Source organism: Ursus arctos, unplaced genomic scaffold, assembly GCF_023065955.2.
Source record: "Ursus arctos isolate Adak ecotype North America unplaced genomic scaffold, UrsArc2.0 scaffold_6, whole genome shotgun sequence".
Lineage (NCBI taxonomy): Eukaryota > Metazoa > Chordata > Mammalia > Carnivora > Ursidae > Ursus > Ursus arctos.
The window spans coordinates 59,092,095-59,118,186 of record NW_026623078.1 but is presented as its reverse complement, the minus strand read 5'-3'; the positions used below and the strand labels follow the sequence as shown (position 1 = coordinate 59,118,186).

General features: G+C 37.1%; 1 protein-coding gene across 1 annotated transcript in view; it reads left to right on the top strand.

The window, feature by feature from the left end:
- NUDCD1 (NudC domain containing 1) overlaps positions 1 to 26,092 on the top strand; it is a 77,022-nt gene that overhangs the window by 39,189 nt on the left and 11,741 nt on the right. Inside the window, exon 8 of the mRNA XM_026495561.4 lies at positions 1,233 to 1,358. Coding sequence (XP_026351346.1) covers positions 1,233 to 1,358 — 126 coding nt within the window. The remainder of the gene's footprint in view (positions 1 to 1,232; positions 1,359 to 26,092) is intronic.

The following is a 26,092-nucleotide window of genomic DNA, read 5'->3' as shown; positions in this document are numbered from 1 at the left end:
ATATACACATATAAATATATATTCTCCTTTAGAAGAATCAATAGACTAATACTGGTAGGGACAAAAATTATGATTTTACTGTCTACCTATGCTAATAATCTACTTCTCATCATTGAAATTTTCTAGGTTATCTTAGAATATCACTAGAGGTATAAATATATGCTATAATTAATTTTGATTGACAGTAATTCATTGTAATGATTATAATAATACACTACTCATTCAACTGAGATTTTTGTTGAAATCTGATAACTTTTAAGATAATGTTAAAAATTTGAATAAAGCATACCAGAATTTCAGTTATGTTTTATTCACCAAAAATTATATCAGTACATGTAAAATGTCTGACTTATTGTCACCTGGAGTTAGAACGATGAGGAAAAAAGTTGTATGAAGATGTAGTTATACCATAGGGTTAATTGTATCCTAAAGTAGAAAGGAAATTAGGATATTGAAAGTAAATGTCTCTGTCAAAAGAAATCATGGTCAAAATGGAGAAACCAAGTTTCATGTCTGCCAGCAATAATTAAAAATTTCAGGAATTACTATAATTCATATGTTAGACCATGAAATTTTGATTTCATAGTCCTGGTGTTAGACTAAGCCGTGCAGACTGTATTGACCTATTATGTTCCTTTATTCAGTAACTATTTGTTATGTTGTGCTCTGGGATATGATAGTAGTTAGAGTAGTAGATGTTTGTTTTGATATTGTATATTATTGCTCTTAACTGCCATTTAAACGTGATTATTTCAAATGAATATTGGTCTTTGTGAGTAGGTTATTTATGGCTGAACACCAATGTGTTTGTTACATTTTGGAAAAAAACATAGACTGTTGCTTTGTTTCAAGCTCATAGGTCTTTCTCCATGTCTGATTAGTTGCCAATCCTATCTTTTTTGCTTTCCATTTCAGATACTATAGTTTCATATTTAGAAGTCCAATTTGGTTCTTTTTTTATGTCTTGCATACCTGTGTCAACATACACATATTTTTCTTTGCATCTTTGAGTAAATAGAACATGTTTATAATACCTGTTTTAATATCTTTTTCTGGTGATTTCATCATTCTGTTATTTCTGTTTTTGTTGATTATTATTCATTGGTCATGGGTCTGAAATTTAGGTTTTCATTAGTGCTATAATTTTGATCTTTTTAAGAATGAAGAAATCCATTCTTTTATTGTTGAAGACTTATTTATTTATTTTATTTTATTTTATTTTCTGGTCTAAGAATCCAAATCCAGATAAAGAAAAACCTCCTTGTAATGCTCAAGAGTTAGAAGAATGTGACATTTTCTTTGAAGAGAGCTCCAGTTTATGCAGATTTGATGGCAGTACATTAAAAACTACTCATGTGGTAAGTTCTTGATCATTATATTTCTGAAAACTTATGAATAAATACAAGTTACATGAGATGGTAATTGATTGACCAAATGTATATTTTGTAAGCTGGCTTGATTGGCAGTTACTGGCTATGATCTAAAACTCATCATTCCATGAAGTGGCAGTTTTATATCACCATCCCCAATAAAACAATGTTTTGTTGTTTTGGTACTATTGCATATTTGATATCTTTTGATTGGTTTTTTTCTGTTCAGGTTTTTATGTATAATTACAACTAATTTATAATAACCTCATATATTTTTTTACTTGAAATTATGACATAAGTATTTCTTCATGTTCTCATTTCAATCTGGTTTAATGGCTGGGTGACACTATATAATGTTATTGTTCATGTGTATATGTGTATGTAGTGGTTGTCGTACAGATTATAGTACACATCTTTAATACATTTTTTCAGTTGCATTATTCATGATGATGCTATGGTGTTTTATCTAATACAGTTACAGAAGTCAAATTAATAAGTCATAGACTAAGACTCTGACAAATCGATTTCCACTCTATATTCTCATTAATAATGTTAGCAGTTATTAACCTATTTCATTGCATCTTTACCTGCCCCTTCAGTTTTTTTGTTTGATTTTTACTAATTGATGTGCAAGATACAGGATTTTTAGTCTGTTTTTTTTTTTTTTTTTTTTTACTGTTGACTGTTTCATAATATTACTTTTGACTCTTGTGAATAATTTTTTCATTTATTTGTTTTGGTGTTTCTGACTGACTTGTGTGATCTTCTTTATAAAATGTGTTCTTAAAGAGCATGTATGATAGACTTCCATTATAAATAGGTTCTGTCTTCAGAAAGTTAAGAAATACACATACAATTCCTCATTCTACCGTAGTTTTTAGAGATATTTGATAAAAACATTTTTAGCATTTTGCACATACTCTAAAACTGTTTAATCACAGTTCAGTGTTAATTGCTGGTTTAATTCCAGTGATTTGCTATTTGTATATATTGCAAAACGATCACCACAGTAAGTCTAGTTAACATTTGTCACCATACATAGAAATTTTTCTCTTATAATGAGAACTTCAAGGTCTACTCTGTTAATAATTTCAAATATGAAGTACAGTATTATTAACTATAGTCACTGTGCTGTACCTCACGATGTCCTATACTTATTTATAACTGGAAGTTTATCCTGTTGACATGTTAATCCATCCCCCAGCCACCATCAGGGAGGTGTGAGGTCATATCTCATGGTGGTTGTGATTTACATTTCTTGATGCTTAATGTTGTTGAGCACCTTTTCATGTACAGGTTGGCCACCTGTAGCTCTTCTTTAGAAAAAATGTCTAATTAGTTCTTTGAATCATTTTTAATTGTATTGTTTGTTTTTGCTATGTAATTATAGAAGTTCTTTATAGATTTTGGATGTTAACCCCTTATCAGATATGATTTACAAATTTTTTTTCCTGTTCCGTAGGTTGCCTTTTCATTTTGTTGATCATTTCCTTTGCTGTTCAGAAACTTTTTGGTTCAAAATAGTCCCACTTGTTATTTTTGCTTTTGTTGCCTTAGCTCCAAAAAATCATTGCCAAAACCAATGTCCAGAAGCTTACTGCTTCTGTTTTCTTTTAGGAATTTTATGATTGCAGGTCTTATGTTAAACTTTTTAATCCATTTGAGTTAGTTTTTGTGTATGATGTAAAGATAGTGTTCTTTAACACTGTCTTTACATCTTTGTTCTTTTGCATGTGGCTGTCCAGTTTTCCCAACACTGTTGAAGAGACTCTCCTCTCTCCATTGTGTATTCTTGGCTTTCTTTATCATAAATTGACCGTATATGGGTAGTTTTACTTCTGGACTCTGTTCCATTGGACTCTCTTTTTTTATGCCAATACTATACTGTTTTGATTACTATAACTTTGTAATATAGTTTGAAATCAGGAAGCATTCTTTAGGATTATGTTGGATATTGGGATCTTTTGTGGTTCCATACAAATTTTAGGATTTTGTCCTATTTCTGGGAAAATGCCATTGGGAATTTTGACAGAAATTTTATTGAATCTGTAGATTGTTTTGCTTAATATGGACATTTTAACAATTTTTCCAATCCATTAACATGGAATATCTTCCCATTTATTTTTGTTTTCTTCAGTTTCTTTCATTGGTGTCTTATAGTTTTCAGTGTACAGGTTGTTGACCTCTTTGGTTAAATTTATTCCTAATTCATTCTTTTCAGTGCAATTGTTAGTGACATTATTTTCTTAATTTCTCTTTCCAACAGTATGTAACTAGTATATAGAAACAACAGCTTTTTGTACTTTGACTTTGTATTCTGTAACTGTACTAAATTTATTAGTTTTAACAGTTTTTTTTTCTAGTCTTTAGGGATTTCTATGTAATATCATGTCATCTGCAAATACTGGTGGTTTTACTCCCTCCTTTCTGACTTGGTTGCCTTTTTCTTTTTCTTGCCTAATTGCCCTTCCTAGGACTTCCAATACTATGTTGAGTAAAAGTGGGTATCCTTTTCTTGTTCCTGATCGTTGAAGAAAATCTTGTAGCTTTTCACTGTTGAGTTTGATATTAGCTGTGGGTTTATTTTGTTGAGGTATGTTCCCTCTGTACCCTCTTTTTGAGAGTTTTTATAAATGTTGAATTTTGTCAGATGCTTTTTCTGCATGTATTTGAAATGATCATATGATTTTCATTCTTCATTTTCTTAATGTGGAGTATCATATTAATTTACAGATATTAAACCCTCCTCACATTTCTGAGATAAACCTCACTTGGTCATACTGTATGACGCTTTTTATGAATTGCTTAATTCATTTTGCCTAATATCTTATTTAGGATTTTAGCATCTGTGTTTATCATCAATATTGGCCTATAATTTTCTTTTCTTGTGGCATTTTTGTCTGGTTTGGGTAACAGGGTAATGCTGGCCTTGTAAAATGAGTTTGGAAGTATTTCCTCCTCTTGTATTTTTGGAAGACTTTGAAAAAGATTGATATTAATTTTTATTTGAATGTATGGTAGAATTCATCAGTGAAGCTGTCTTGTCCTGGACTTCGTAGGGTGTTTGTTTTTTTTTTAATTTTTTTTATTGTATTATGTTAGTCACCATACAGTACATCCCTGGTTTTTGAGGTAAAGTTCGATGATTCATTAGTTGCGTGTAACACCCAGTGCACCATGCAATACGTGCCCACCTTACTACCCATCACCAGTCTATCCCATTCCCCCACCCCCCTCCCCTCTGAAGCCCTCAGTTTGTTTCTCAGAGTCCATAGTCTCTCATGCTTCATTCCCTCTTCTGATTACCCCCCCCTTTCTTTATCCCTTTCTTCTCCTACCGATCTTCCTAGTTCTTATGTTCCATAGATGAGAGAAACCATATGATAATTGTCTTTCTCTGCTTGACTTATTTCACTCAGCATTATCTCCACCAGTGCCGTCCATATTGCAGCAGATGTTGAGAACTCGTTCTTTTCGATAGCTGAGTAATATTCCATTGTATATATGGACCACAACTTCTTAATCCAATCATCTGTTGAAGGGCATCTCGGCTCTTTCCACGATTTAGCTATTGTGGACAAAGCTGCTATGAACATTGGGGTGCATATGGCCCTTCTCTTCACTACATCTGTATCTTTGGGGTAAATACCCAGTAGTGCAATGACTGGGTCATAGGGTAGCTCAATTTTTAACTTTTTAAGGGACCTCCACACTGTTTTCCAGAGTGGCTGTACCAACTTGCATTCCCACCAACAATGTAGGAGGGATCCCCTTTCTCCACATCCTCGCCAACAATTGTTGTTTCTTGCCTTGTCAATTTTTGCCATTCTAACTGGCATAAGGTGGTATCTTACCACCCGTGGTTTTGATTTGAATTTCCCTGATGGCTAATGAATTTGAACATTTTTTCATGTGTCTGTTAGCCATTTGTATGTCTTCATTGGAAAAGTGTCTGTTCATATCTTCTGCCCATTTTATGATTTATTTGTTTCTTGTGTATTGAGTTTGAGAAGTTCTTTGTAGATCTTGGATACCAGTCTTTTATCTGTAGCATCATTTGCAAATATATTCTCCCATTCCGTGGGCTGCCTCTTAGTTTTTTTGACTGTTTCTTTGGCTGTGCAGAAGCTTTATATGTTGATGAAGTCCCACAAGTTCATTTTTTCTTTTGTTCTCTTGCCTTTCGAGATGTGTCATGAAAAAGGTTGCTGTGGCTGATGTCGTAGAGGTTGCTGCCTGGATTTTGATGGATTCCTGTCTCACATCGAGGTCTTTCATCCATTTGGAGTTTATCTTTGTGTATGGTGTGAGAGAGTGGTCAAGTTTCATTCTTTTGCATGTAGTTGTCCAATTTTCCCAGCACCATTTATTGAAGAGACTGTCTTTTTTACACCGGATGTTTTTCCTGCTTTATCAAAGATTAGTTGCCCAAAGAGCCGAGGGTCCATTTCTGGGTTCTTTATTCTGTTCCATCGATCTATGGGTCTGTTTTTGTGCCAGTACCATGCTGTCTTTGTGATCACAGCTTTGTAGTACAGCTTGAAATCCGGCATTGTGATGCCCCCAGCTTTGTTTTTCCTTTTCAACAATTCCTTGGCGATTCAGGGCCTTTTCTTGTTCCATACAAATTTAAGGACTATTTGTTTCAGTTCTTTGAAAAATGTCATCGGTATTTTGATCGGGATAGCATTGAAAGTGTAGATTGCTCTGGGTAGCATGGACATTTTAACTATGTTAATTCTTCCGATCCATGAGCATGGAATATTTTTCCATCTTTTTGTGTCTTCCTCAGTGTCTTTCAGAGTGATTTGTAGTTTCTAGAATATAGATCCTGTACGTCTCTGGTTAAGTTAATTCCAAGGTAACATATGGTTTTTGATGCTATTGTAAATGGGATGGATTCCCTAATTTCTCTTTCTTCAGTCTCATTGTTCGTGTATAGAAATCAGAAACTGATTTCTGAGCATTGATTTTGTATCCCACCACATTACTGAATTGCTCTATAACTTCTAGAAGTTTGGGGGTGGATTCTTTTGGGTTTTCCATATAGAGTATCATGTCATCTGCGAAGAGAGACAGTTTGACTTCTTCTTTGCCGATTTGGATACCTTTTATCCCTTTTTGTTGTCTGATTGCTATCGCAAGGACTTCTAGTACTATGTTGAATAATAGTGGCGAGAGTGGGCATCCTTGTCGTGTTCCTGATCTTAAGGGAAAGGCTTCCAGCTTTTCCCCATTGAGAATGATATTTGCTCTAGGCTTTTCATAGATGGTTTTTATGAGATTGAGGAATGTACCCTCATCCCTACACTCTGAAGGGTTTTAATCAGGAAAGGATGCTGTATTTTGTCAAATGCTTTTTCTGCATCTATTGAGAGAATCATGTGATTTTTGAATTTTTCTTTCTGGATAAAATCTAAGACACTGATAGATTTGCGAATGTTCAACCACGCTTGCATCCCAGGGATGAATCCCACGTGGTCATGATGGATAATCCTTTTAATGTACTGTTGGATTCTATTAACCAGGATCTTGTTGAGAATTTGGCGTCCATATTCATTAGGGAAATCGGTCTGTAATTCTTCTTTTTGATGGGGTCTTTGCCAGGTTTGGGGATCAAGGTAATATTGGCCTCATAGAATGAGTTTGGTAGCTTTCCTTCTGTTTCTATTTTTTGAAATAGCTTTAGGAGATTAGGTATTATTTCTTCTTTGAATGTTTGGTAGAATTCCCCAGGAAAACCGTCCGGTCCTGGTGTTTTGTTTTTTGGAAGGTTTTTTTATCACTGTTTCAATCTCTTCATAATTAATTGGCCTGTTTAAAAAATCAAATTCTTCCTGTTTCAGTCTTGGTAGTTTATAGGTTTCCAGGAAGGCCTCCATCTCTTCCAGATTGCTTAATTTATTGCCATAAAGCTGTCGATAAAAGTTTCTAATAATCCTTCCAGTTTCATTGGTGTTGGTTGTGACCTCTCCCTTTTCATTCATAATTTTATTAATTTGGGCCCTTTCGCTATTCTTTTGGATAAGTCTTGCCAGTGGCTTGTCTGTTTTATTTATTCTTTCAAAGAACCAGCTTCTAGTTCTGTTGATCTGCTCTACTGTGCTCCTGGTTTCTAATTCATTGATTTCTGCTCTAATCTTGATCCAACTGCTTTCTCGTGCGTGGATTAGGCCTGTTCCTCTGTTGCTGTTCCAGCTTCCTGAGGTGAGAATATAAAAACTGCATTTTAGATTTTTCTATTCTTTTGAGTGAGGTTTGGATGGCTATGTATTTTCCCCTTAGGACTGCCTTTGCAGTGTCCCATAGGTTTTGGACCGTTGTGTTTTCCTTCTCGTTGGTCTCCATAAATTGTTTAAATTGATTTTTGATTTCCTGGTTTATCGAATCATTCTTGAGCAGGATGGTTCTTAGTCTCCAAGTGTTTGAGTTTCTTCCAAATTTTTCCTTGTGGTTGAGTTCCAATTTCAAAGGGTTGTGGTCTGAGAATATGCAGGGAATAATTTCAGTCTTTTGGTATCGGTTGAGACCTGCTTTGTGACCCAGAGCATGGTTTATTCTTGAGAATGTCCCATGGGCATTAGAATAGAATGAGTATTCTTTGGTTCTGGGGTGTAGTGTTCCATATATATCTATGAGGGTCAACTTGTCGAGTATGGCATTCAAAGCTCTTGTTTCTTTGTTGATTTTCTGCTCCGGTGATCTGTCTATTTCTGATAGTGGAGTGTTGAGGTCCCCTACTATTAACGTATTTTTATGTATATGTCTCTTTATTCTGATTAAGAGTTGGCTTGTGTATCTTGCTGCTCCCCTTTTGGGGGCATATATATTTATAATTGTCATATCCACTTGTTGGATACATCCTTTAAGAATAATATAGTGCCCTTCTGTATCTCTAACTATAGTCTATAGTTTAAAATCCAATCTGTCTGATACGAGAATTGCTATCCCAGCTTTCTTTTGAGGACCATTGGCGTGACGATGGTATTCCATCCCTTTACTTTCAGTCTGAATGTATCTTTAGGTTCAAAACGAGTCTCTTGTAGACAGCAAATGGATGGGTCATGTCTTTTTATCCAGTCTGCAACCCTGTGGCTTCTTATGGGAGCATTTAGGCCATTTACATCGAGACTGATTTTTGAGAGATACGATTTTAATGATGCCATGTTGCCAGTAAAGTCTTTCTTTCTATCGATTGTGACTTTCTGTTCTGCATCACTCTTGGGGCCTTTTTACTTTCATAGAACCCCCCCCCTTAATATCCTGTAGGGCTGGTTTCGTGGTTACAAAATTGGTCAATGACTGGCGATTCTGGAAGGTCTTTATCTCTCCATCAATTCTGAATGACAGCCTTGCTGGGTAAAGGATCCTTGGCTGCATGTTTTTCTCTGAAAGAGCTTAAAAATGCCCTCCCAACCCTTTCTCTCATTCCAGGTCTGTGTAGACAGTTCTGACGTAATTCTGATACCTTTGCCTTGGTACGTGAGAAATTTCTTTGTCCTGGCCGCTTTCAATACTGTATCCTTGGATCTAATATTTGCAAAATGCACTATGACGTGACGTGGCATAGGTTTGTCATGGTTGAGCTTGGGAGGGGTCCTCTCTGCCTCTTGGACACGAATGCTTGTTTCCTTTGCTAGATTAGGGAAGTTTTCAGCTACAATTTGTTCAAATATCTCTTCTAGACCTCTGTTTTTCTCCACCCCCTTGGGGATGCCGATGATTCTGACATTGGAACGTTTCATTGAGTCAGTAATCTCCCGTAACCTACATTCTTGAGATTGGATTTTTTTGAACCAAGATTCTATTTTAGCTTTCTCTTCTACTAACCCATCCTCCAATTCGCTCATACGTTCTTCTGCCTCATTCACCCTGGCCGTCAGAGCCTCTAGTTTAGACTGCATTTGATTCATAGCATTTTTAATTTCTTCCAGATTCGCTCTCATTTCCGCTCTTAGAGATTCTATATTCTCATTAACATTTTCGTTAATACTTTTTTCAGGTCTACACATAATCTTGACCATTGTTACTCTGAACTCCATTTCTGATAATTTGGTTATATCCATATCCATTAGTTCTGTGGCAGAGGCCGCAGACTCATTGTCTTTTCTTTGCTCGGGGGATTTCTCCTTCTCGTCATTCTGATGAGGAGAGGTTGCGGGGTTGTCTAGAGCCCAAATTATTGACCGGGAACCAGGCAGTGTGCACTTGTTTTATAGGGATCTTAGGGATGTGGGCTTCTTGATATTTCAGCCTGCGTTCTGGGGGAGGGGCCTGCCTTGCAGATACTCAGGCAACCCTGTTTGGGTAGAGTCTCCGTGTCCCCTGGGAGGAGGGATGGGGATGGGCACACTGTGAGCCGGTATTTCCAGGCTTTTGTTCTCTGGCGGCTTTCCCTGGCGGTTTGCTGTGCCTCTTCTGAGAGTCAGAGCAGCAGTGGCTGAATCTCAGCCTCTGTCACAGAACAGAGGGATCGCAGACCACTCTCCACTGGTGTTCTGGCCACTTTAACTCTGTTTCTGTTGGTGTGGCTGAACCCTGCAGCGTCCCGGGATGTGCGCCCCACACCCGGCGTCCCAGCCCTCACTTCCAGGGCCGGCGTGTCTTTACCCTTTGTGTTTCTAACACCGCCAGCCGCCCCCTCGCGTTTCCAGAGCTCCCGGTCTCAGTCTGGTTCCAGTGAGGGCACCGGAGTTCCGTTTCAGTCTGGTCGCGCGTGTTCCCCAGCTCACGGTCTCAGTCTGCTCTCTCGCAGGTGCCGGTCTGCGAGTCCGCCCGCTCCCCCGTGCAGTTGGCTACCGCTTCCTGGCGCCCAAACGCCGTGGCTCCCTCCTCCTTCCATTTATCTTCCCATATCTGTGTGCGGTTTCACGGCTCCCCGCTTGGTATCTCAATACTCAGCGCTGGAGATGTTCATTTGTAGAGATCCAGATGTATCTTCCTGCGTCTCAAGCTGATTCCGTGGATGTTCAGCATGGTCTGGTACCTATCCAGCTCACCTCAGGTGACCAGCTGAAAAAGGGGTCCCCTACTCCTCCGCCATCTTAACTCCTCCCTCTGTAGGGTGGTTTTTGATAACTGATCACTTTATCCATTTCTTTAAGTAGTCCTATTTGTTGGTGTATAATTTTTCATAGTAGTCTCATTTCTGTGGTATCAGTTGTAATTTTTTCATTTCTGATTTTGAGTTCATTCTTTTTTTTCCCTTGGCAAGTCTAAGTCTAGCAAAAGGTTTGTCCATTTTGTTTATCTTTTCTAAAGAACCAGCTCTTAGAGAGTAGAAGGACAATAGAAAAGATCAATGAAAGTGTCATTTATTGCCACAGTGATCTTCATTTCCTTCCTTTTACTAACTTAGGGCTTTGTTCTTTTTCTAGCTCCTTGAGGTATAACATTAAGTTGTTTGTGATTTTTCTTCTTTCTTGAGGTAGTCATTTATTGCTGTTCAGTCTTAGAAATGCTTTTGCTTCATTCCCAATGTTTTGGTATATTGTATTTCCATTTTCTTTTGTCCCAGGGCTTTCTGATTTCTCTCTTGGTTTCTTCTTTGACCCATTGGTTGTTTTATAGCATGTTGTTTAATCTCTACATATTTGTGAATTTTCTAGTTTTATTCTTGCAGATGATTGTAGCTTCATACCATTGTGCTCAGAAAAATGCTTGATATGACTTCAGTGTTCTTTAACTTATTAAGACTTGTTCTATGCCTTAATATAAGATCTATTCTGGAGAGTGTTCCATGTTTACTTTAGAAGAATGTATACATTCTGTTGCTTTTGGGTGGAATGTTATATATAAGTCTGTTAAGTCCCTATTAATGATTTTTCTGAGTGGATGATCTAACCATTGGCGAAGTGGCATATTCAAGTACCGTATTATTATCATATTATATTCCTTCAGGTCTGTTAATATTTGCTTTATATATTTAGGTGTTCCTGTGTTGGCTTCATAAATATTTACAAATGTTATATTGTTAGAGTGACCTTTTTATCATTATATAATGACTTTGTCTCTTATTACAGTCTTTAAGTCTGTTTTTGTCTGATGTAAGTATAGCTACCCCAGCTTTCTTTTGGTTTCCACTGAATGAAGTGTTTTTTCCATCCCTTCACTTTCAATGTATGTGTGTCCTTACATTTGAAGTGGGGCTCTTCTAGGCAGCATATAGATGGGTCTTGGTTTTTTTTCTTCTTTCAGCCAGTCTGTATTTTTATTGGAGAGTTAATCTATTTACATTTAAATTAGTTATTGATAGGTATCTGCTTGTTGCCATTTTGCTGCTTATTTTCTGGCTGTTTTGTAGCTTCTCTGTTCTGTTCTTCTCTTTCTGTCTTCCTTTGTGATTTGATGATTTTCCATAGTGGTATGCTTAGCTTCCTTTATCTCTTGTGTATCTACTATAGGTTTTTGCTTAATGGGTACCATGAGGTTTACGTTAACAGATTATATTTATAACAATTTGTTTTATGTTGATAACAGCTTAAGTCTGAATGCATTTTAAAGCTCTACATTTTTACTCCCTGCAACATTTTATGTATTTGATGTCACAATTAACATTTTTTAATCTTGTATACCCCTTAACATATTATTGTAGTTATATTTTTACTACTTTTGTCTTTTATTATTTTAAGTGATTAACCCACCATCTTTACAACATTAGATTATTTTGAAAGTTAGTATGTATTTACCTTTGCCAGTGAGATTTATATTTTCACATTTTCCTGTTACTATTTGGCATCCTTTTTGTTCAGCTTGAAGAAGTCCCTTTAACATTTCTTACAAGGCCAGTGCAGGTGGTGAACGCCTTCAGCTTTTGCTTGTCTGGAAAACTGTTTCTCCTGCCATTCTGAATTATTTCCTTGCTAGGTAGAATATTCTTGGTCGGAAGATTTTTTCTTTCAACACTCTGAGTGTATCAGACTACAGTCTTCTGGCCTGCAAAATTTCCACTGAAAAAATTGCTACTAGTCTTCGTGGGATGGTGGCAGTCCCTTGTATAAAACAAGTTGTTTTTCTTTTCTTGCTTTTGAGATTCTCTCCTAGTCAGGGCATCTGGGTGGCTCAGTTGGTTAAGCATTGGACTCTTGATTTCAGCTCAGGTCATGATCTCATGGTAGTGAGAGCAAACCCATATGTTAGGCTTCATGCTAAGTGCGGAATCTGCTTAGGATTCTCTCCCTACTCTGTGTGTGCTCTCTCTCTCTCTCTTTTCTCAAAAAGAAAAGAAAGATTATCTCCTTGTCTTTAACTTTTGAAACTTTAAATATGGTATGTCTGGGGGTGGGTCTCTTTGAGTTCATCTTACTTGAAATTTTCTGGGCTTCCTGAATCTCAGTGTCTTTCCTTCCCTAGGTTAGGGAAATTTTCTGCCCCTTTTTCTTCATTCTGGGACCCTTGTAATGCAAATGTTCTGCTTCTTGTTGTTCCATAAGATCCGTAAGCTGTCCGCTGTTTTTTTTCCTTTTTTTCTTTTTGCTGCTCTGATTTGATAAGTTCTGCCTTGTATTTGAGTTCACTGATCCTTTTTTCTGCTTCTTCTAGTCTGCTGTTGAACCCTTCTAGTATATTTTTTCAGTGATTGTATTCAGCTCTGTGACTTCTATTTGATACTTTCTTATATTTTCTACCTCTGTTGAAGTTTTCACTTTGTTTATCCATTCTTCCGTGCTTGGTGAGTATCTTTATGACTGTTATTTTGAATTCTTTATTGGGTAAACAAACCACTTACCTCCATTTCATTAAGATATCTTTCTGAGGTCTTGTCTTGTCCTTTCTTTGGAACATATTCCTGTTTCTTACTTTTCCTGACTTTCTGTGTTGGTTTCTATGCATTAAACAGCCAACTCTCCCAGTCTTGCAGGAATGGTTTCTTGTAGGAGATGAACCTTATTGTTCCGCTCTGTCCTAGCTCTTGGTTGTGTCTCAAACCTTTTTGATTGCCCAAGCAGCCTGTTTTACTCTTAGTAACTCCCAGTATTTGAGAGTGTACCAAGACCTGACAGTGTCCCTAAGTGGATGATGCCAGTCAGCGGCTGCATTCAGGCTGATGGGAAGCCTGTCCCTCAGACAATGGCTTTTAAAGTATGCAAAATATATAGTCATGTGGGACCATAAACAGAAGTCCCACTGTCTGCCAGAACCAGGTAAACTAGAGATGTCCTCGAATGGCAGCCAAATAAGTCAGGATGCCAGAGAAGTATACAGGCTCCTTTCCAGGAGTTACTGTTACTCTGGAGCAAGGCAGAGGGATAGCACAGTAGTACCTGATGGTCTCCATCCCTGGAAAGTATCTCAGAAGTTTCTGTATGTATGTCAAACCAGAAGTAGTCCGTCCCTTGGGCTGAAGTTACAGGCCAAGTAAGTAGGCCTTTTTCACAGAAATCTTGGGATATGTTTCATCTTGCTAGTGCTGTACCCTGATTGTAGTAGCTGGCCAAGAACTGCATCTCCAGTTGTTACCATCCCATTGGACCTAGGAATAAAAAAAACCCACTGGCCCCCAGAGATAGGCAGTTAGGAGGCAACTGCTGGGTAGCAGCCATAAAAATTGAGACCACAAGATTAAAAACTGGGGTTCTTGATGTGTGTACAGCAAGCTTCTCTCTGGAGATGCTGTGCCCTGGAGCACAGCAGAGGGAGAGTGCAAAGATAGTGCCAACGATCTGAGGTCTCTGGAGAGGGTTATAGCTAGCTCTCAGATGTATGTTTAATAGAAACCTGCTCCTCAGGTTGCAGCTATGAAGATAAGCTAATAGGCCTCTTTTACAGAAAGAAAGATTGGCTTCTTCAGTTTTTTGCCTCCGTGCTTTGCCCTAGGAGTGGTAACTGGTTAAGAATGCTTTCTCTGTCCTATACAGGCTTGTGAGACCTGCAAGTGTAAACCCCACTGGCTGATAGAGCCAGGTGATCTAGAGGCCTCTCATGGGTGGTAGCCACAAAAATTGGGGCACCATTTGAGGGTACAGACTTCTTTCTGAGAGGTACCAGTGCTCTGGAGTGAGGCAAAGGGAGAAAGCAAAGTTGACACCTGCCATCTTTATCTCTTAGGAGTATTCCAGTATGCCTCTAGATGAGTGGTAAATTAGATGCATTAATAAGATAAGCAGATGAACATCTTTCATGGAAAGTCTGGGTACTTTGCAGTCAGCTGCCTCTACGACTGTTAAGTCTGCGCCCCATGGCTCTTTAATAACAGTTTCTCAGTTCAAGCTCCCTTGGTTTTTAAACATAAATGTTTTGGAGACTCATCTCTCAAATATAGGTTATAAAAGGTGGGGTCCCTGATACAGAGTTAAACCCTTCATTCCTCAGGAAGTAGCTTGGTGTTTCAAGTTCCCTCTTGATTGTAGGTGACTGTGCCAGGGTTTATGTGCAGTTTTTGGTGAGATTATATCTCAGCCCCTCTGCCTGCTTGGATATAGGTTTTTTTTCTCCAGAGGAGATTGTTCCATATGTAGCTGTAGGTTCAGTGTGTCCATGTGAGAGGTGAGTTCAGGATCTTTCTATGCTGCCATCTTGAACTGAATCTCCTAAATATCTTGTCTTTGTTTCTGTTGGGTTAAATTCGAGATCACAGTTTCTGTTTTATAATTATGAGCACTTTGATTTTTCTGTTATTAGATGTTTTATATAAATAAGCAAAGATTCTGTGAATTAAAAATGCATAAATACTGCTGTTTGGGTATAAGTGGAATGGGTATAAATGGAACAGCTCCACCAAATAAGTAGTAAGAACATCTTTCTAAAGGCAGAATTGGCTTCTCAATGTACTGTATGAAAGTCAAGGTCTACCTGGTCAAATGTGTAGTTTCTTGGTATACCCAAGAGGGTACCAGTTGGCTTGTCATTGGAGGAAGGGAACAAAGGAGGCTATAGTATTTCAGATGTTCACTGCTACATCCACTTTAGGAATCAAATAGTACTTTATCGACAATTTGTACTTCTTTCTGCAGTGTTCATTTCAAGTTCTTTCTTCTTGATTTCATTTGTCATGACTTTGGACAATTTGAAATTAGCTGTACATGGAAAGGTCAGTATATGTCCTTATAGTTTTTGGAAACAATACTATAACAAAAAGGGCAGAACTTTATATTATAAATGATAGATTTTTCAAAATATAAAATTCCCTGAAAGAAATGGAAATCAGGGTTAGAATTTGACATTTGGAAAATAAAATGTTAGCTGAATATATGCAGCAGCACAATAAAAAATATAAAATAGTAGATCTGAGAAAAAAGTAATAAGATGTGGTTACTGGGATATAAAGCTCAAATCAGAATTCAAATACAAATGAAGAGGAATTATTTTTGCTTCTGTCTAGAGCTATACTATACAAAATAGTAGCCACTGGCTACATAGTAGTTAATGACCATTTGAATTGTAGTTTTTCTGAATTGAGTTGTACTATAACTGTGAAATATATAACCAGTTTTTAAAGTCTTAGAATAAAAAAAGAATATGAAATACATGAATAACTTTTTTTTGGATTTTTATGTTGAGATAATAATAGATATGTTTAGTTAAATATATTACTAAGACTTTTTTCCTGTTTTTATGTATGTGGTTTGCAGTTTCTGGTTTTTTGTTTTTTGTTTTTTTGAAGATTTTATTTATTTATTTGGCAGAGAGAGAAAGACAGCCAGCGAGAGAGGGAACACAAGCAGGGGGAGTGGGAGAGGAAGAAGCAGGCTCCCATTGGAGGAGCCTGATGTGAGGCTCAATCCGAGAACGCTGGAATCACGGCCTGAGCCGAAGACAGACGCTTAACGAATGAGCCACCCAGGCACCCCTGTAGTTCCTGTTGAGTAACACTAATCTACAGTGATCACATTAAATATAGACGTTAGCAATGAAAAGGTGATAGGATATTTTTAAAAATTAAATTACAGTGAGTTTCTGAGATCGATCAGATGGTATTTTTTTTTTAAGATTTTATTTATTCATTTGACAGAGAGAGAGTGCACAGGGAGAGGGAGAAGCAATGTCCTGTTGAGCAGGGAGCCCAATGTGGAGCACGATCCCAGGACACTGGGATCAGGATCTGAGCAGAAGGCAGATGCTTAGCCGACTGAGCCACCCAGGTGTCCCAAGATCAGGTGGTATTCATCATATACTACTTAAAACATGTGAGACTGAAATAGCTGAAAAAAAGTATTTGCAACTTATAAATAAATGAAGCCATCAAGACAAGAAGCAGAGGAGTTACAAAGAAGAAATAATTCTTTTAGGTTAATGTCATTATGAAAGCTAGTAGAAAAGGCATGTATCCCGTATACTAATTCTTTTAAGAAGATATTAAGGATAAGATCAGAAATTATAAAGGAAGGAAATATATTCAGAAAGGATCTAAACCAATGGTCCTCAAGCTTTTTGGTCTCAGGACCCCTTTACATTCTTATATTCCTTGGAGTATCAAATTTTTTAATTTGCATTATGTCAAATTTGATGAAGTATTAGAAATTAAGCTTATATTGGGGTGCCTGGGTGGCTTAGTTGGTTAAGCATCCAACTCGATTTTGGCTCAGATCATGATCTCAGGGTCATGGCATCTAGCCCCACATTGGGCTCTGCACGCAACAGGGAGTCTGCTTGAGATTCTTCCTCTCCACGCACCCCCATGCAGGTGCACTCTAAAATAAATAAACCTTTTTTAAAAAAGAAACTAAGCTATATGATAATTTCCCTAATATGGCCTCCATAACAAAGTACCACAGGCTAGGTGACTTAAACAATGAAAATTTGTTTTCTCATAGTTCTGGAGGCTAGAAATCAGATCTCTAGGTGTTAACATGGTTAGATTCTTCTGAAACCTCTCTCCTTGGCTTATAGATAGATGGCTGTCTTCTCTTTTTAGTAATCACATGGTCCTCCTTCTACTTGTGTTTGTTTCCTAATCTTTTATAAGACACCGGTCATATTGGATTAGGACCCACCCTAATGACCTCAGTTTAACTTAAAAAGGGTTTAGTAGGTTTTGTCATTTCCCTCTGCTTTCCTCCCTATAGGGACTTCTTATCTGTCACATTTAGAATAATGTCTAGGATTTTTACCATGATCTGTAAGCTCTGTTCTGTGACTCACTGTATGTATTTTAAATTGAGACTCAGCACACACACACATGAAGCAAAAATTTCACAAAACAGTACTATCCTTATTGTATAACACATTCTTCATTCCATAGTATTTTTATTTATTTATTTTTTAAAGATTTTATTTATTTATTTGACAGAGAGAGACAGCCAGAGAGAGAGGGAACACAAGCAGGGGGAGTAGGAGAGGAAGAAGCAGGCTCCCAGCAGAGGAGCCTGATGTGGGGCTCGATCCCATAATGCTAGGATCACGCCCTGAGCTGAAGGCAGACGCTTAACGACTGAGCCACCCGGGCACCCCTCCATAGTATTTTTAATGAGATAAAACAGTAAGTTCTCTTTTTTGAACTACTTAGTTAATTTTGCCAAAAATGTTGAGACCCATAGTTTAAAAAACACTGCCCTCCAGTGCTGATTGTCTCTCATACTCCACCATTTTTTTCCTAGCTCACTCTTCTTTAGCCACAATGGCCTTCATACTGTTCCTCATACTTAAAACATGCTTCTGTTAATACTCTATATACCTGAAGTGTTCCGCCTTGTCTCATTTGTCCCTTTATTCAGACCTCTTCACATGTTATCTTCCATCTCTTAATAACCTGTATCAAATAAAACTGCATTTCTGGTCACCTTTTTTTTTTTTCACATGGCACTTACCCATTTCTTGACATTTTTACATATTTATAGTGTACCTGCAGCAATCATAGCCGGTCATTACAGACAGCCAGGGTAAGGGCCAGACCTGCCCAACCAGCATACCCAAAGCTGCTCCAGCTGGGCCTCTAGCCAGGCATGTTGGTAATCTCTGCCTACCAGTGGGCCCACAGTAGTAAGGGAAATTCATTGTTGACAGCTGGCTCGAGGGCCAGCCCTGCCTACAAGCAACCCCAGACACAACAGGCAGGTACATGCAGCCCACACAAAGGACATCCCTGGAGCACCTGGTTCTAGTGACCTGGAGGGAATTGCACTTCTAGGCATCAGAGGATGCCCTCTACATCAGGCCACTACTTTCAAGACCAGAAGACACAGCTGACCGACCTAATGCATAGAAACAAACAGCGTCAGACAAAATGAGGAGACAGAGGAATGTGTTCCAAACAAAAGAACAAGATAAAACTTCATAAGAGCTAAACCAAATGGAGATAAGCAAACTACATGAGAGTTCAAAGTAATGTTTGGGCTTGAGAGAAGAATGGATAAACAGTGAGAACTTCAACAAAAGGAGAGAAAATATAGAAAGAACCTGTCAGTGCTGAGGAATACAATAATTGAAAAATATGCTACAGGGAATTGACAGCAGATTAGAGAATGTAGAAGAATGGATTAGGAATCTAGAAGACGGTAGTGGAAAGCAACCAAGCTGAACAGGAAAAAGAAGAATTTTTAAAATGAGGATAGGTTAAGGGACCTCTGTGAAACATCAAGCGTAATAACATTTGCATTATAGTGTTTTTAGGAGAAGAAAGAGAAAGCAAGAGAACACCTATTTGAAGAAGTTACAGCTGAAAATTTTCCTGTCCTGAGGAAGGAAACACACATACATGTTTAAGAGCCCCCAAACAAGATGAACTCAAAGAGGTTCACACCAAGACACAATAATTAAATTGGCAAAAATTAAAGATAAAGAGGGACTCTTAAAAGCAATAAGAGGAAAGCAGTTGCATACAAGGGAACTCCATAAGGCTGATGACTGATTTTTCAGCAGAAATTTTGCAGGCCAGAAGAGAGTGGCATGATTGCCAAAGTGCTAAAAGGAAGAAACCTGTAACCAAGAATACTCTACCTGGCAAGATTATGTTTCACAATTGAAGGAGAGATAAAAAGTTTACCAGACAAAAGTTAAAGGAGTTCCTTACCACTAAACTGGCCTTACACAGTAAATGTTAAAGAGACTTCCTTTAGTGGAAAAGAAAAGGCCATGACTAAAATTGAGAAAATTATGAAGGAAGAACTATCATTGGTAAAAGGAAATATACAGGTAAAGGTAGAAGATCAGTCTCTTATAAAGCTAGTATGTATGTTGAAAGACAAAAGCAGTAAAATCAAATATATCTTAAAAAATTAATCAAGAGATACACAAAATAAAAGATATAAAGACATACATAAACGTGAAAGAGGAAGTACACATGTATATGCATAGTCCTTTTAGATTGTGTTCTAACTTAAGTGACCATCAACAATGTAGACTGCTTTGCACATGGGGTGTTATATATGAACCTCATGGTAACCACAAACAAAGAGCCTTTAATCAATACACAAAATAATAAAGAGCAAAGAATATAACACTAAAGAAAGTTAAGTCACAAAGGAAGAGAGCAAGACGAAAAGAACAGAGAACTACCAAAATAACCAGAAAACAACAAATGGCAATAAGTACATACCTATTGATTACTTCAAATGTAGATGTACTAAATGCTCCAATCAAAAGATATAGGGTGACTGAATGGATTTAAAAAAAAAATACCCATATGTATTCAGCCTATGTGAGACTCATTTCAGACTGGAAGACACATAGAGACTGAAAGTGCAGAAATGGAAAATGATCCCATGCAAATGGAACTGGGGGTAGCAAAACTTATATCAGATAAAATAGACGTTAAAACAAAGACTATAACTAGAGACAAAGAATGGATAATGATACATTATTAAAATAATAAAGGGACCAATACAGGGGCGCCTGGGTGGCACAGCGGTTAAGCGTCTGCCTTCGGCTCAGGGCATGATCCCAGCGTGATGGTATCGAGCCCCACATCAGGCTCCTCTGCTATGAGCCTGCTTCTTCCTCTCCCACTCCCCCTGCTTGTGTTCCTTCTCTCGCTGGCTGTCTCTATCTCTGTCGAATAAATAAATAAAATCTTTAAAAAAAAAATAAAGGGACCAATACAAGAGTATATACTAATTGTAAATATCTATGCAACCAACAGAGGAACACCTCCGTCTATCAAGGCAAATATTAAAAGACAAAAGAAGAAATTGACAGTAATACAATAATAGATTTTATCACCCCACTTAATAACAATGGATAGACCATCAAGACAGAAAATCAGATTAGTAAGGAAACAGTATCTTTGAATAACACATTAGACTAGATGGACCTAACATATATATAGCACATTCCATCCCCAAATGGCAGAATACACATTCAAGTGCACATGGAACATTCTCCAGGATAGATCACATGTTAGGCCACAAAACAAGTCTCAACAAATTCAAAGTTTGGAGTCATATCAAGCACCTTTTCCAGTCACAGTGTATGAAACTAGAAATCAGTTACAAGAAGAAAACTGGATAAAAGCCAAACACATAGAGGCTAAACAATATTCTGCTAAACAACCACTGGGTCAATGAAGAAATCAAAGAGGAAATCAGAAATTACCTGGAAACAAATGGAAATAGAAACACGATGGTTCAAAATCTTTGGGATGCAGCAAAAGCAGTTCAAAGAAGGACGTTTATAGCCATACGGGCCTATCTCAAGAAACAAGAAAAATATCAATCTTACCTTTCAACTAAAGGAATGAGAAAAGGAACAAAGCCCAAAGTTAGTAGAGGGAAGGTAATAAAGAATAGGACAGTAGTAAGACCAGTGAAACTGAAAGTTGGTTCTTTGCAAAGATAAACAAAATTGATAAACCTTTAGCCAAAGTCATCAAGAAAAAAGACTCAAATAAATAGATATGAAAGAGAAGTTAAAACTGATACCACAGAAATACAAAGGATTATAAGAGACTATGGCAAAAAATTATATGCCAACAAATTGAATAACCTAGAAAATGGGTAAATTCCTAGAAATACACAACTTCCAAGATTGAATCAGAAAATAAATTAAAAATCCGAACAGACTGATAACTAGTAGTGAAATTGAATCATTAATCAAAAAACTCCCCAAAAAACAAAGTCCAGGAACAGATGGCTTCAAAGTTGAATTCTACTAAAAATGTAACAAGAAAATAATACCTATTCTTCTCAAACTGTTTCAAATAATAGAAGAAGAGGGAATGCTTACAGATTTATTCTCCAAGGCTAGCATTACCCTGATACCAAAACCAGGCAAAGGCACTTTAAAAAAAAATTACAGATCAATATTTCTGATGAATATTGATGTAAAAATCCTCAACAAAATATTAGCAAACCAAATTCAACAGTACATTGAAAGGATCATTCACCATGACCAAGTGGGATTTATTCCAGAAATGTAAGAATGGTTCATTATCCACAAATCTACCAACATGATAAACCACATCAACAAAATGAAGAATAAAAATCATATTATTTTACTAGATGCAGAAAAAGCATTTGACAAAATTTAACATCCATTTGTGATAAAAAGTTTGAATAAAGTCAGGTATAGAGAAAACATATCTCAACACAGTAAATGCCATATATGACAGGGCCACAGCTAACATACTCAAACTGAAAATATTCGTCTAAGATCAGAAACAAGATAAGGATGCCTACTCTTGCCACTTTTATTCAACATAGTACTGGGAGTCCTAGCTGCAGCAGTCAGACAAGGAAAAGAAAAAGGCATCCAAATTAGTAGAGAAGAGATAAAACTGCATAGTTCCACTACTGGGTATTTACCCAAAGAAAACAAAAAACAATTCAAAAAGATATATGTAGGGGTGCCAAATTGTTCAGTCAGTTAAGCGTCCCACTCTTGATTTAGGCTCAGTTCATGATCTCAGGGTCGTGTGATTGAGCCCCTTGTAGGGCTGCAGCTTGTAGTAGAGCCTGCTCACGATTCATTCTTTCCCTCTGCCCCTCCCTTCCCCTGTCTTCCTCTCTAAAAATAGGGGAAAAAACCCCAAAAGGTATATGCATCCCTATGTTCATTGAAGTATTATTTACAATAGGCAGGATATGGAAGCAACCCAAGTATCCATCGATTGAAGAATGGATAAAGATGATGTGGTATGTTTCTACACACACACACACACACACACACACACACACATACACAATTACTCGGCTATAAAAAAGGACGAGATCTTGCCGATTGTGACAATATGGATGGACATAGGAAGAGAGTATTATGCTAAGTGAAATAAGTCAGAGAAAGACAAATACCATATGATTTCATTTATACATAGAATCTAATAAACAAGACAGACAAAAATCAGAAACAGACCCATAAGTACAAAGAACAAACTGTTGCCAAAGGGGAGGGAATGGCCAAAACAGGTGAAGGGGAGTGGAAGAAACAGGCCTGTAGTTAGGGGAAGAATAAATCATGGGGATGGAGGATACAGATATAAGGAATATAGTCAGTGGTATAATTACACTGTATAGTGACAGTTGGTAGCCACACTTCTGGTTAGCATAGCATGACATAGAGACTTATCAAATCACCATGTTGTTTATCTGAAACTAATAGAACATTAGGTATTAAACTGTACTTCAGTTAATTAAAAAAAAAAAGGTAAAGCTGTTTGCAGATGATGTAATGCTGTATATAGAAAACCCTAAAGACCCCATCAAAAATTTGTTGGAACTAATAAATGGATTTACTGATGTTGCAGGCTACAAAATCAATATATGGAAATCTGTTATGTTTCTGTACACTAATTACTAATCATAAAGAGGAATTAAGGATATCTCATTGATATTTGCATCAAAAGCAATTAAAATACCTAGGAATAAATTTAACCAAGGAGGTGTGAAAGACCTGTACTCTGAAAACTATAAAATTTGATGAAAGAAATCAAAATACAAGGAAATGGAAATACATACCATGCTTATGGATTGGAAGAATTTATATTGTTAAAATGTCCATAACACTCAAAGCAATCTAGATATTCAGTGAAATACCTATCAAAATGCCAGCAGCATTTTTCACAGAATTAGAACAAAACATCCTGAAATTTGTATGAACCACAAAAGACTACTAATATCCAAGGTATCCTTGAGAATGAACAAAGCTTAGAAGTGTCACAATCCCAGCTTTGAAGCTACACTACAAGCCATAGTAATCGAAACAGAATGATACTGGCATGAAAACAGACCCATACATTAGTGAAACAGAATAGAGAGCCCAGAAATAAACCCATGTTGATATGGTCAATTAATATACGACAAAGGAGACAAGAATATATGATGGGGATGGGGTACCTGGGTAGATCAATCGGTTAAGGGTCCGACTCCTGGTTTTGGCTCATGTCATGATCTCAGGGTTGTGGGATTGAGCCTCATGTAGGGTTCTGCACTCAGCAGGGAGTCTTGCTTGGGATTCTCTTCCTCTCTCTCTGCCCCTCTCCACCCCTCCCACCCTTCTCTCTCTTAAATCTTTTTTTAAAAAAAAGAATATACAGTGGGGAAAAGATAGTTTCTTCAATTAATAATGCTGGGAAAAGAATGAAACTGGACCGTTTGTTTACACCATGCACAAAAATAAACTCAAAATGGATTAAAAACATGAATGTTAAGACCTGAAACCATATAACTTCCAAAAGAATGCATAGGCAGTAAAGGCTTATACCTCAGCCTTAGCAGTATTTTTCTGAATCTCTTTCCTCAGGCAAGGGAAACAATAGCAAAAATAAACAAACAATTGGGATTACGTCAAACTAAAAATCTTTTTGAGGGGCAAAGGAAACCATCAACAAAATGAAAGGTCTCTTACCGAGTTGGAGAAGAGATTTGCAAATGATATATCCAATGAAGGATTAATATCAAAAATATATAAAGAACTACAACTCAACACCAAAAAAAAAAAAAAAAAAAGAAATGTTTTAGAAATGGGCAGAGGACCTGAGTAGACATTTTTCCAAAGAAGACACACAGATGACCAAGGTACCTGTGAAAATATGTTCAACATTACTAATCATCAGGGAAATGCAAATCAAAACCACAGTGACTCACCATGTCACACCAGTGAGAATAGCTAGTATCAAAAAAGACAAGAAGTAAAAAGTGTTGGTGAGGATGTAGAGAAAAGGGAACCCGTATGCACTCTTGGTGGGAATGTACATTGGTGCAACCATTATGGAAAACATGGAGTTTCCTCAAAAATTAGAACCACGTGATCAGTAATTCCATTTCTGGATATTTATTGAAAGGAAATAAAAACACTAACTCAAAAAAGCACTAACCCCCATTGTTCACGGTAGCATTATTTATGATAGCCAAGAACCGACATAGGGAAACAATGTGTCCATTGATGAATTAATGGGTCTAGAAAATGTGTGTGTATACACACAATATAATATTTCTTAGCCATAAAAAAGAATGAAATTTTGCCATTTGTGACAACATGCATGCACTTTGATGGCATTATGCCAAGTGAAATAAGTCAGAGACAAATATATGATCTCACTTACATGTGGAATCTCTAAAAACAAAACAAATGAACCAGCATCAACAAAGACAGACCCATAAATAGAATTCGTGGTTGCCAGAGGGGAGGAGGGTAAGAAGACAGACAAAATAGGTGAAGGGGATTAAAAAGTACGTACTTGGAGTTATAAAAAGATCACAGGGATCAAAAGTATAGCATAGAAAATATAGTAATGTGACTTTGTATGGCGACTTATGGTAACTATACTTATGGTGAGCATTTTGTAATGTATGTGATTGTTGGATCACTGTGTCATACACCTAAAACTAGTGTTGTATTACCTGTCAACTATGCTTCAGTTAAAAACAACAAATAATACTTATTATAAAATGGGCTTTGGAGAGCATGCAGTGGTGGTAATTAAGAACATGAGTTTGGAAGCATATCCAGACTGGAATCCCAGTTGCCATTTATTAGCTTCTTAAGTCTCTTAACGTCTTGTTTTTGAGTTTCATCTTTTACAAAATGGCATCATATTCCTAATTCTCAAGTAATGAAGATTAAATAAGGTAGTTGTAAAATAATAGAAAATATGTGTATATTCTCTGCCTCCAGTTCCTGGCACAGAGTTTCTGAAACCCTTATGATTTTCTAAGTGGTAAGAGCAGGAGGAGCATCTTTTAATTTTAATTAATTTAATTAATTTTAATTGTTTTTTAATTATCACACTTCATTTTCATTTACTTAATTCACTTAGCTAAACTAGTTACTTCATTTGTAATCTTAATTCTGATTTTTTCTTTTGGGTAAAATTATGTTGTGTGGATTTTAGTTTGCAGGGATTAGAGAAAACCTTTGGAGTTATCTTGAGATGGATGTTTAGTGAGAACATATGTGGAGATTATAGGGAGTAGTAGAAATGGTCTCTTTCTGATCTCATGAAGAAGTAGAAGGTCATCCTATAAACAAAGGCATTGACAAGTCAAGTCTAATGGAGAAATGGAATATTGTTTAGAAAATAGCACATAGTTTTGATGAACAAGTAATCTACTTATCTCTTGAGAACCAAATGTCCCTTGCCCTGTACTTCAGTGCAGTACGTGACATCCTTCTTGGATTATTTTCCTTAAGTAACAAAAGTCTTAAGCTGCTGGGAGAAGAGCATCAAATCTAAGCATTCCAAGGGCTCAGAAGAAGACCTCTTGCTGTTAAAAACACCATCTCTGGGCCTGGGAGAGAAATCAGATCCTCCGAGCCCCAGACTATTAGAAGTTTTCTACCACTAGAGGAAGAACAGTATCACTGAAAAAGGCCCAAACCCTGAAACCCAAGGATACAAGGCCCAGGACTGAGGC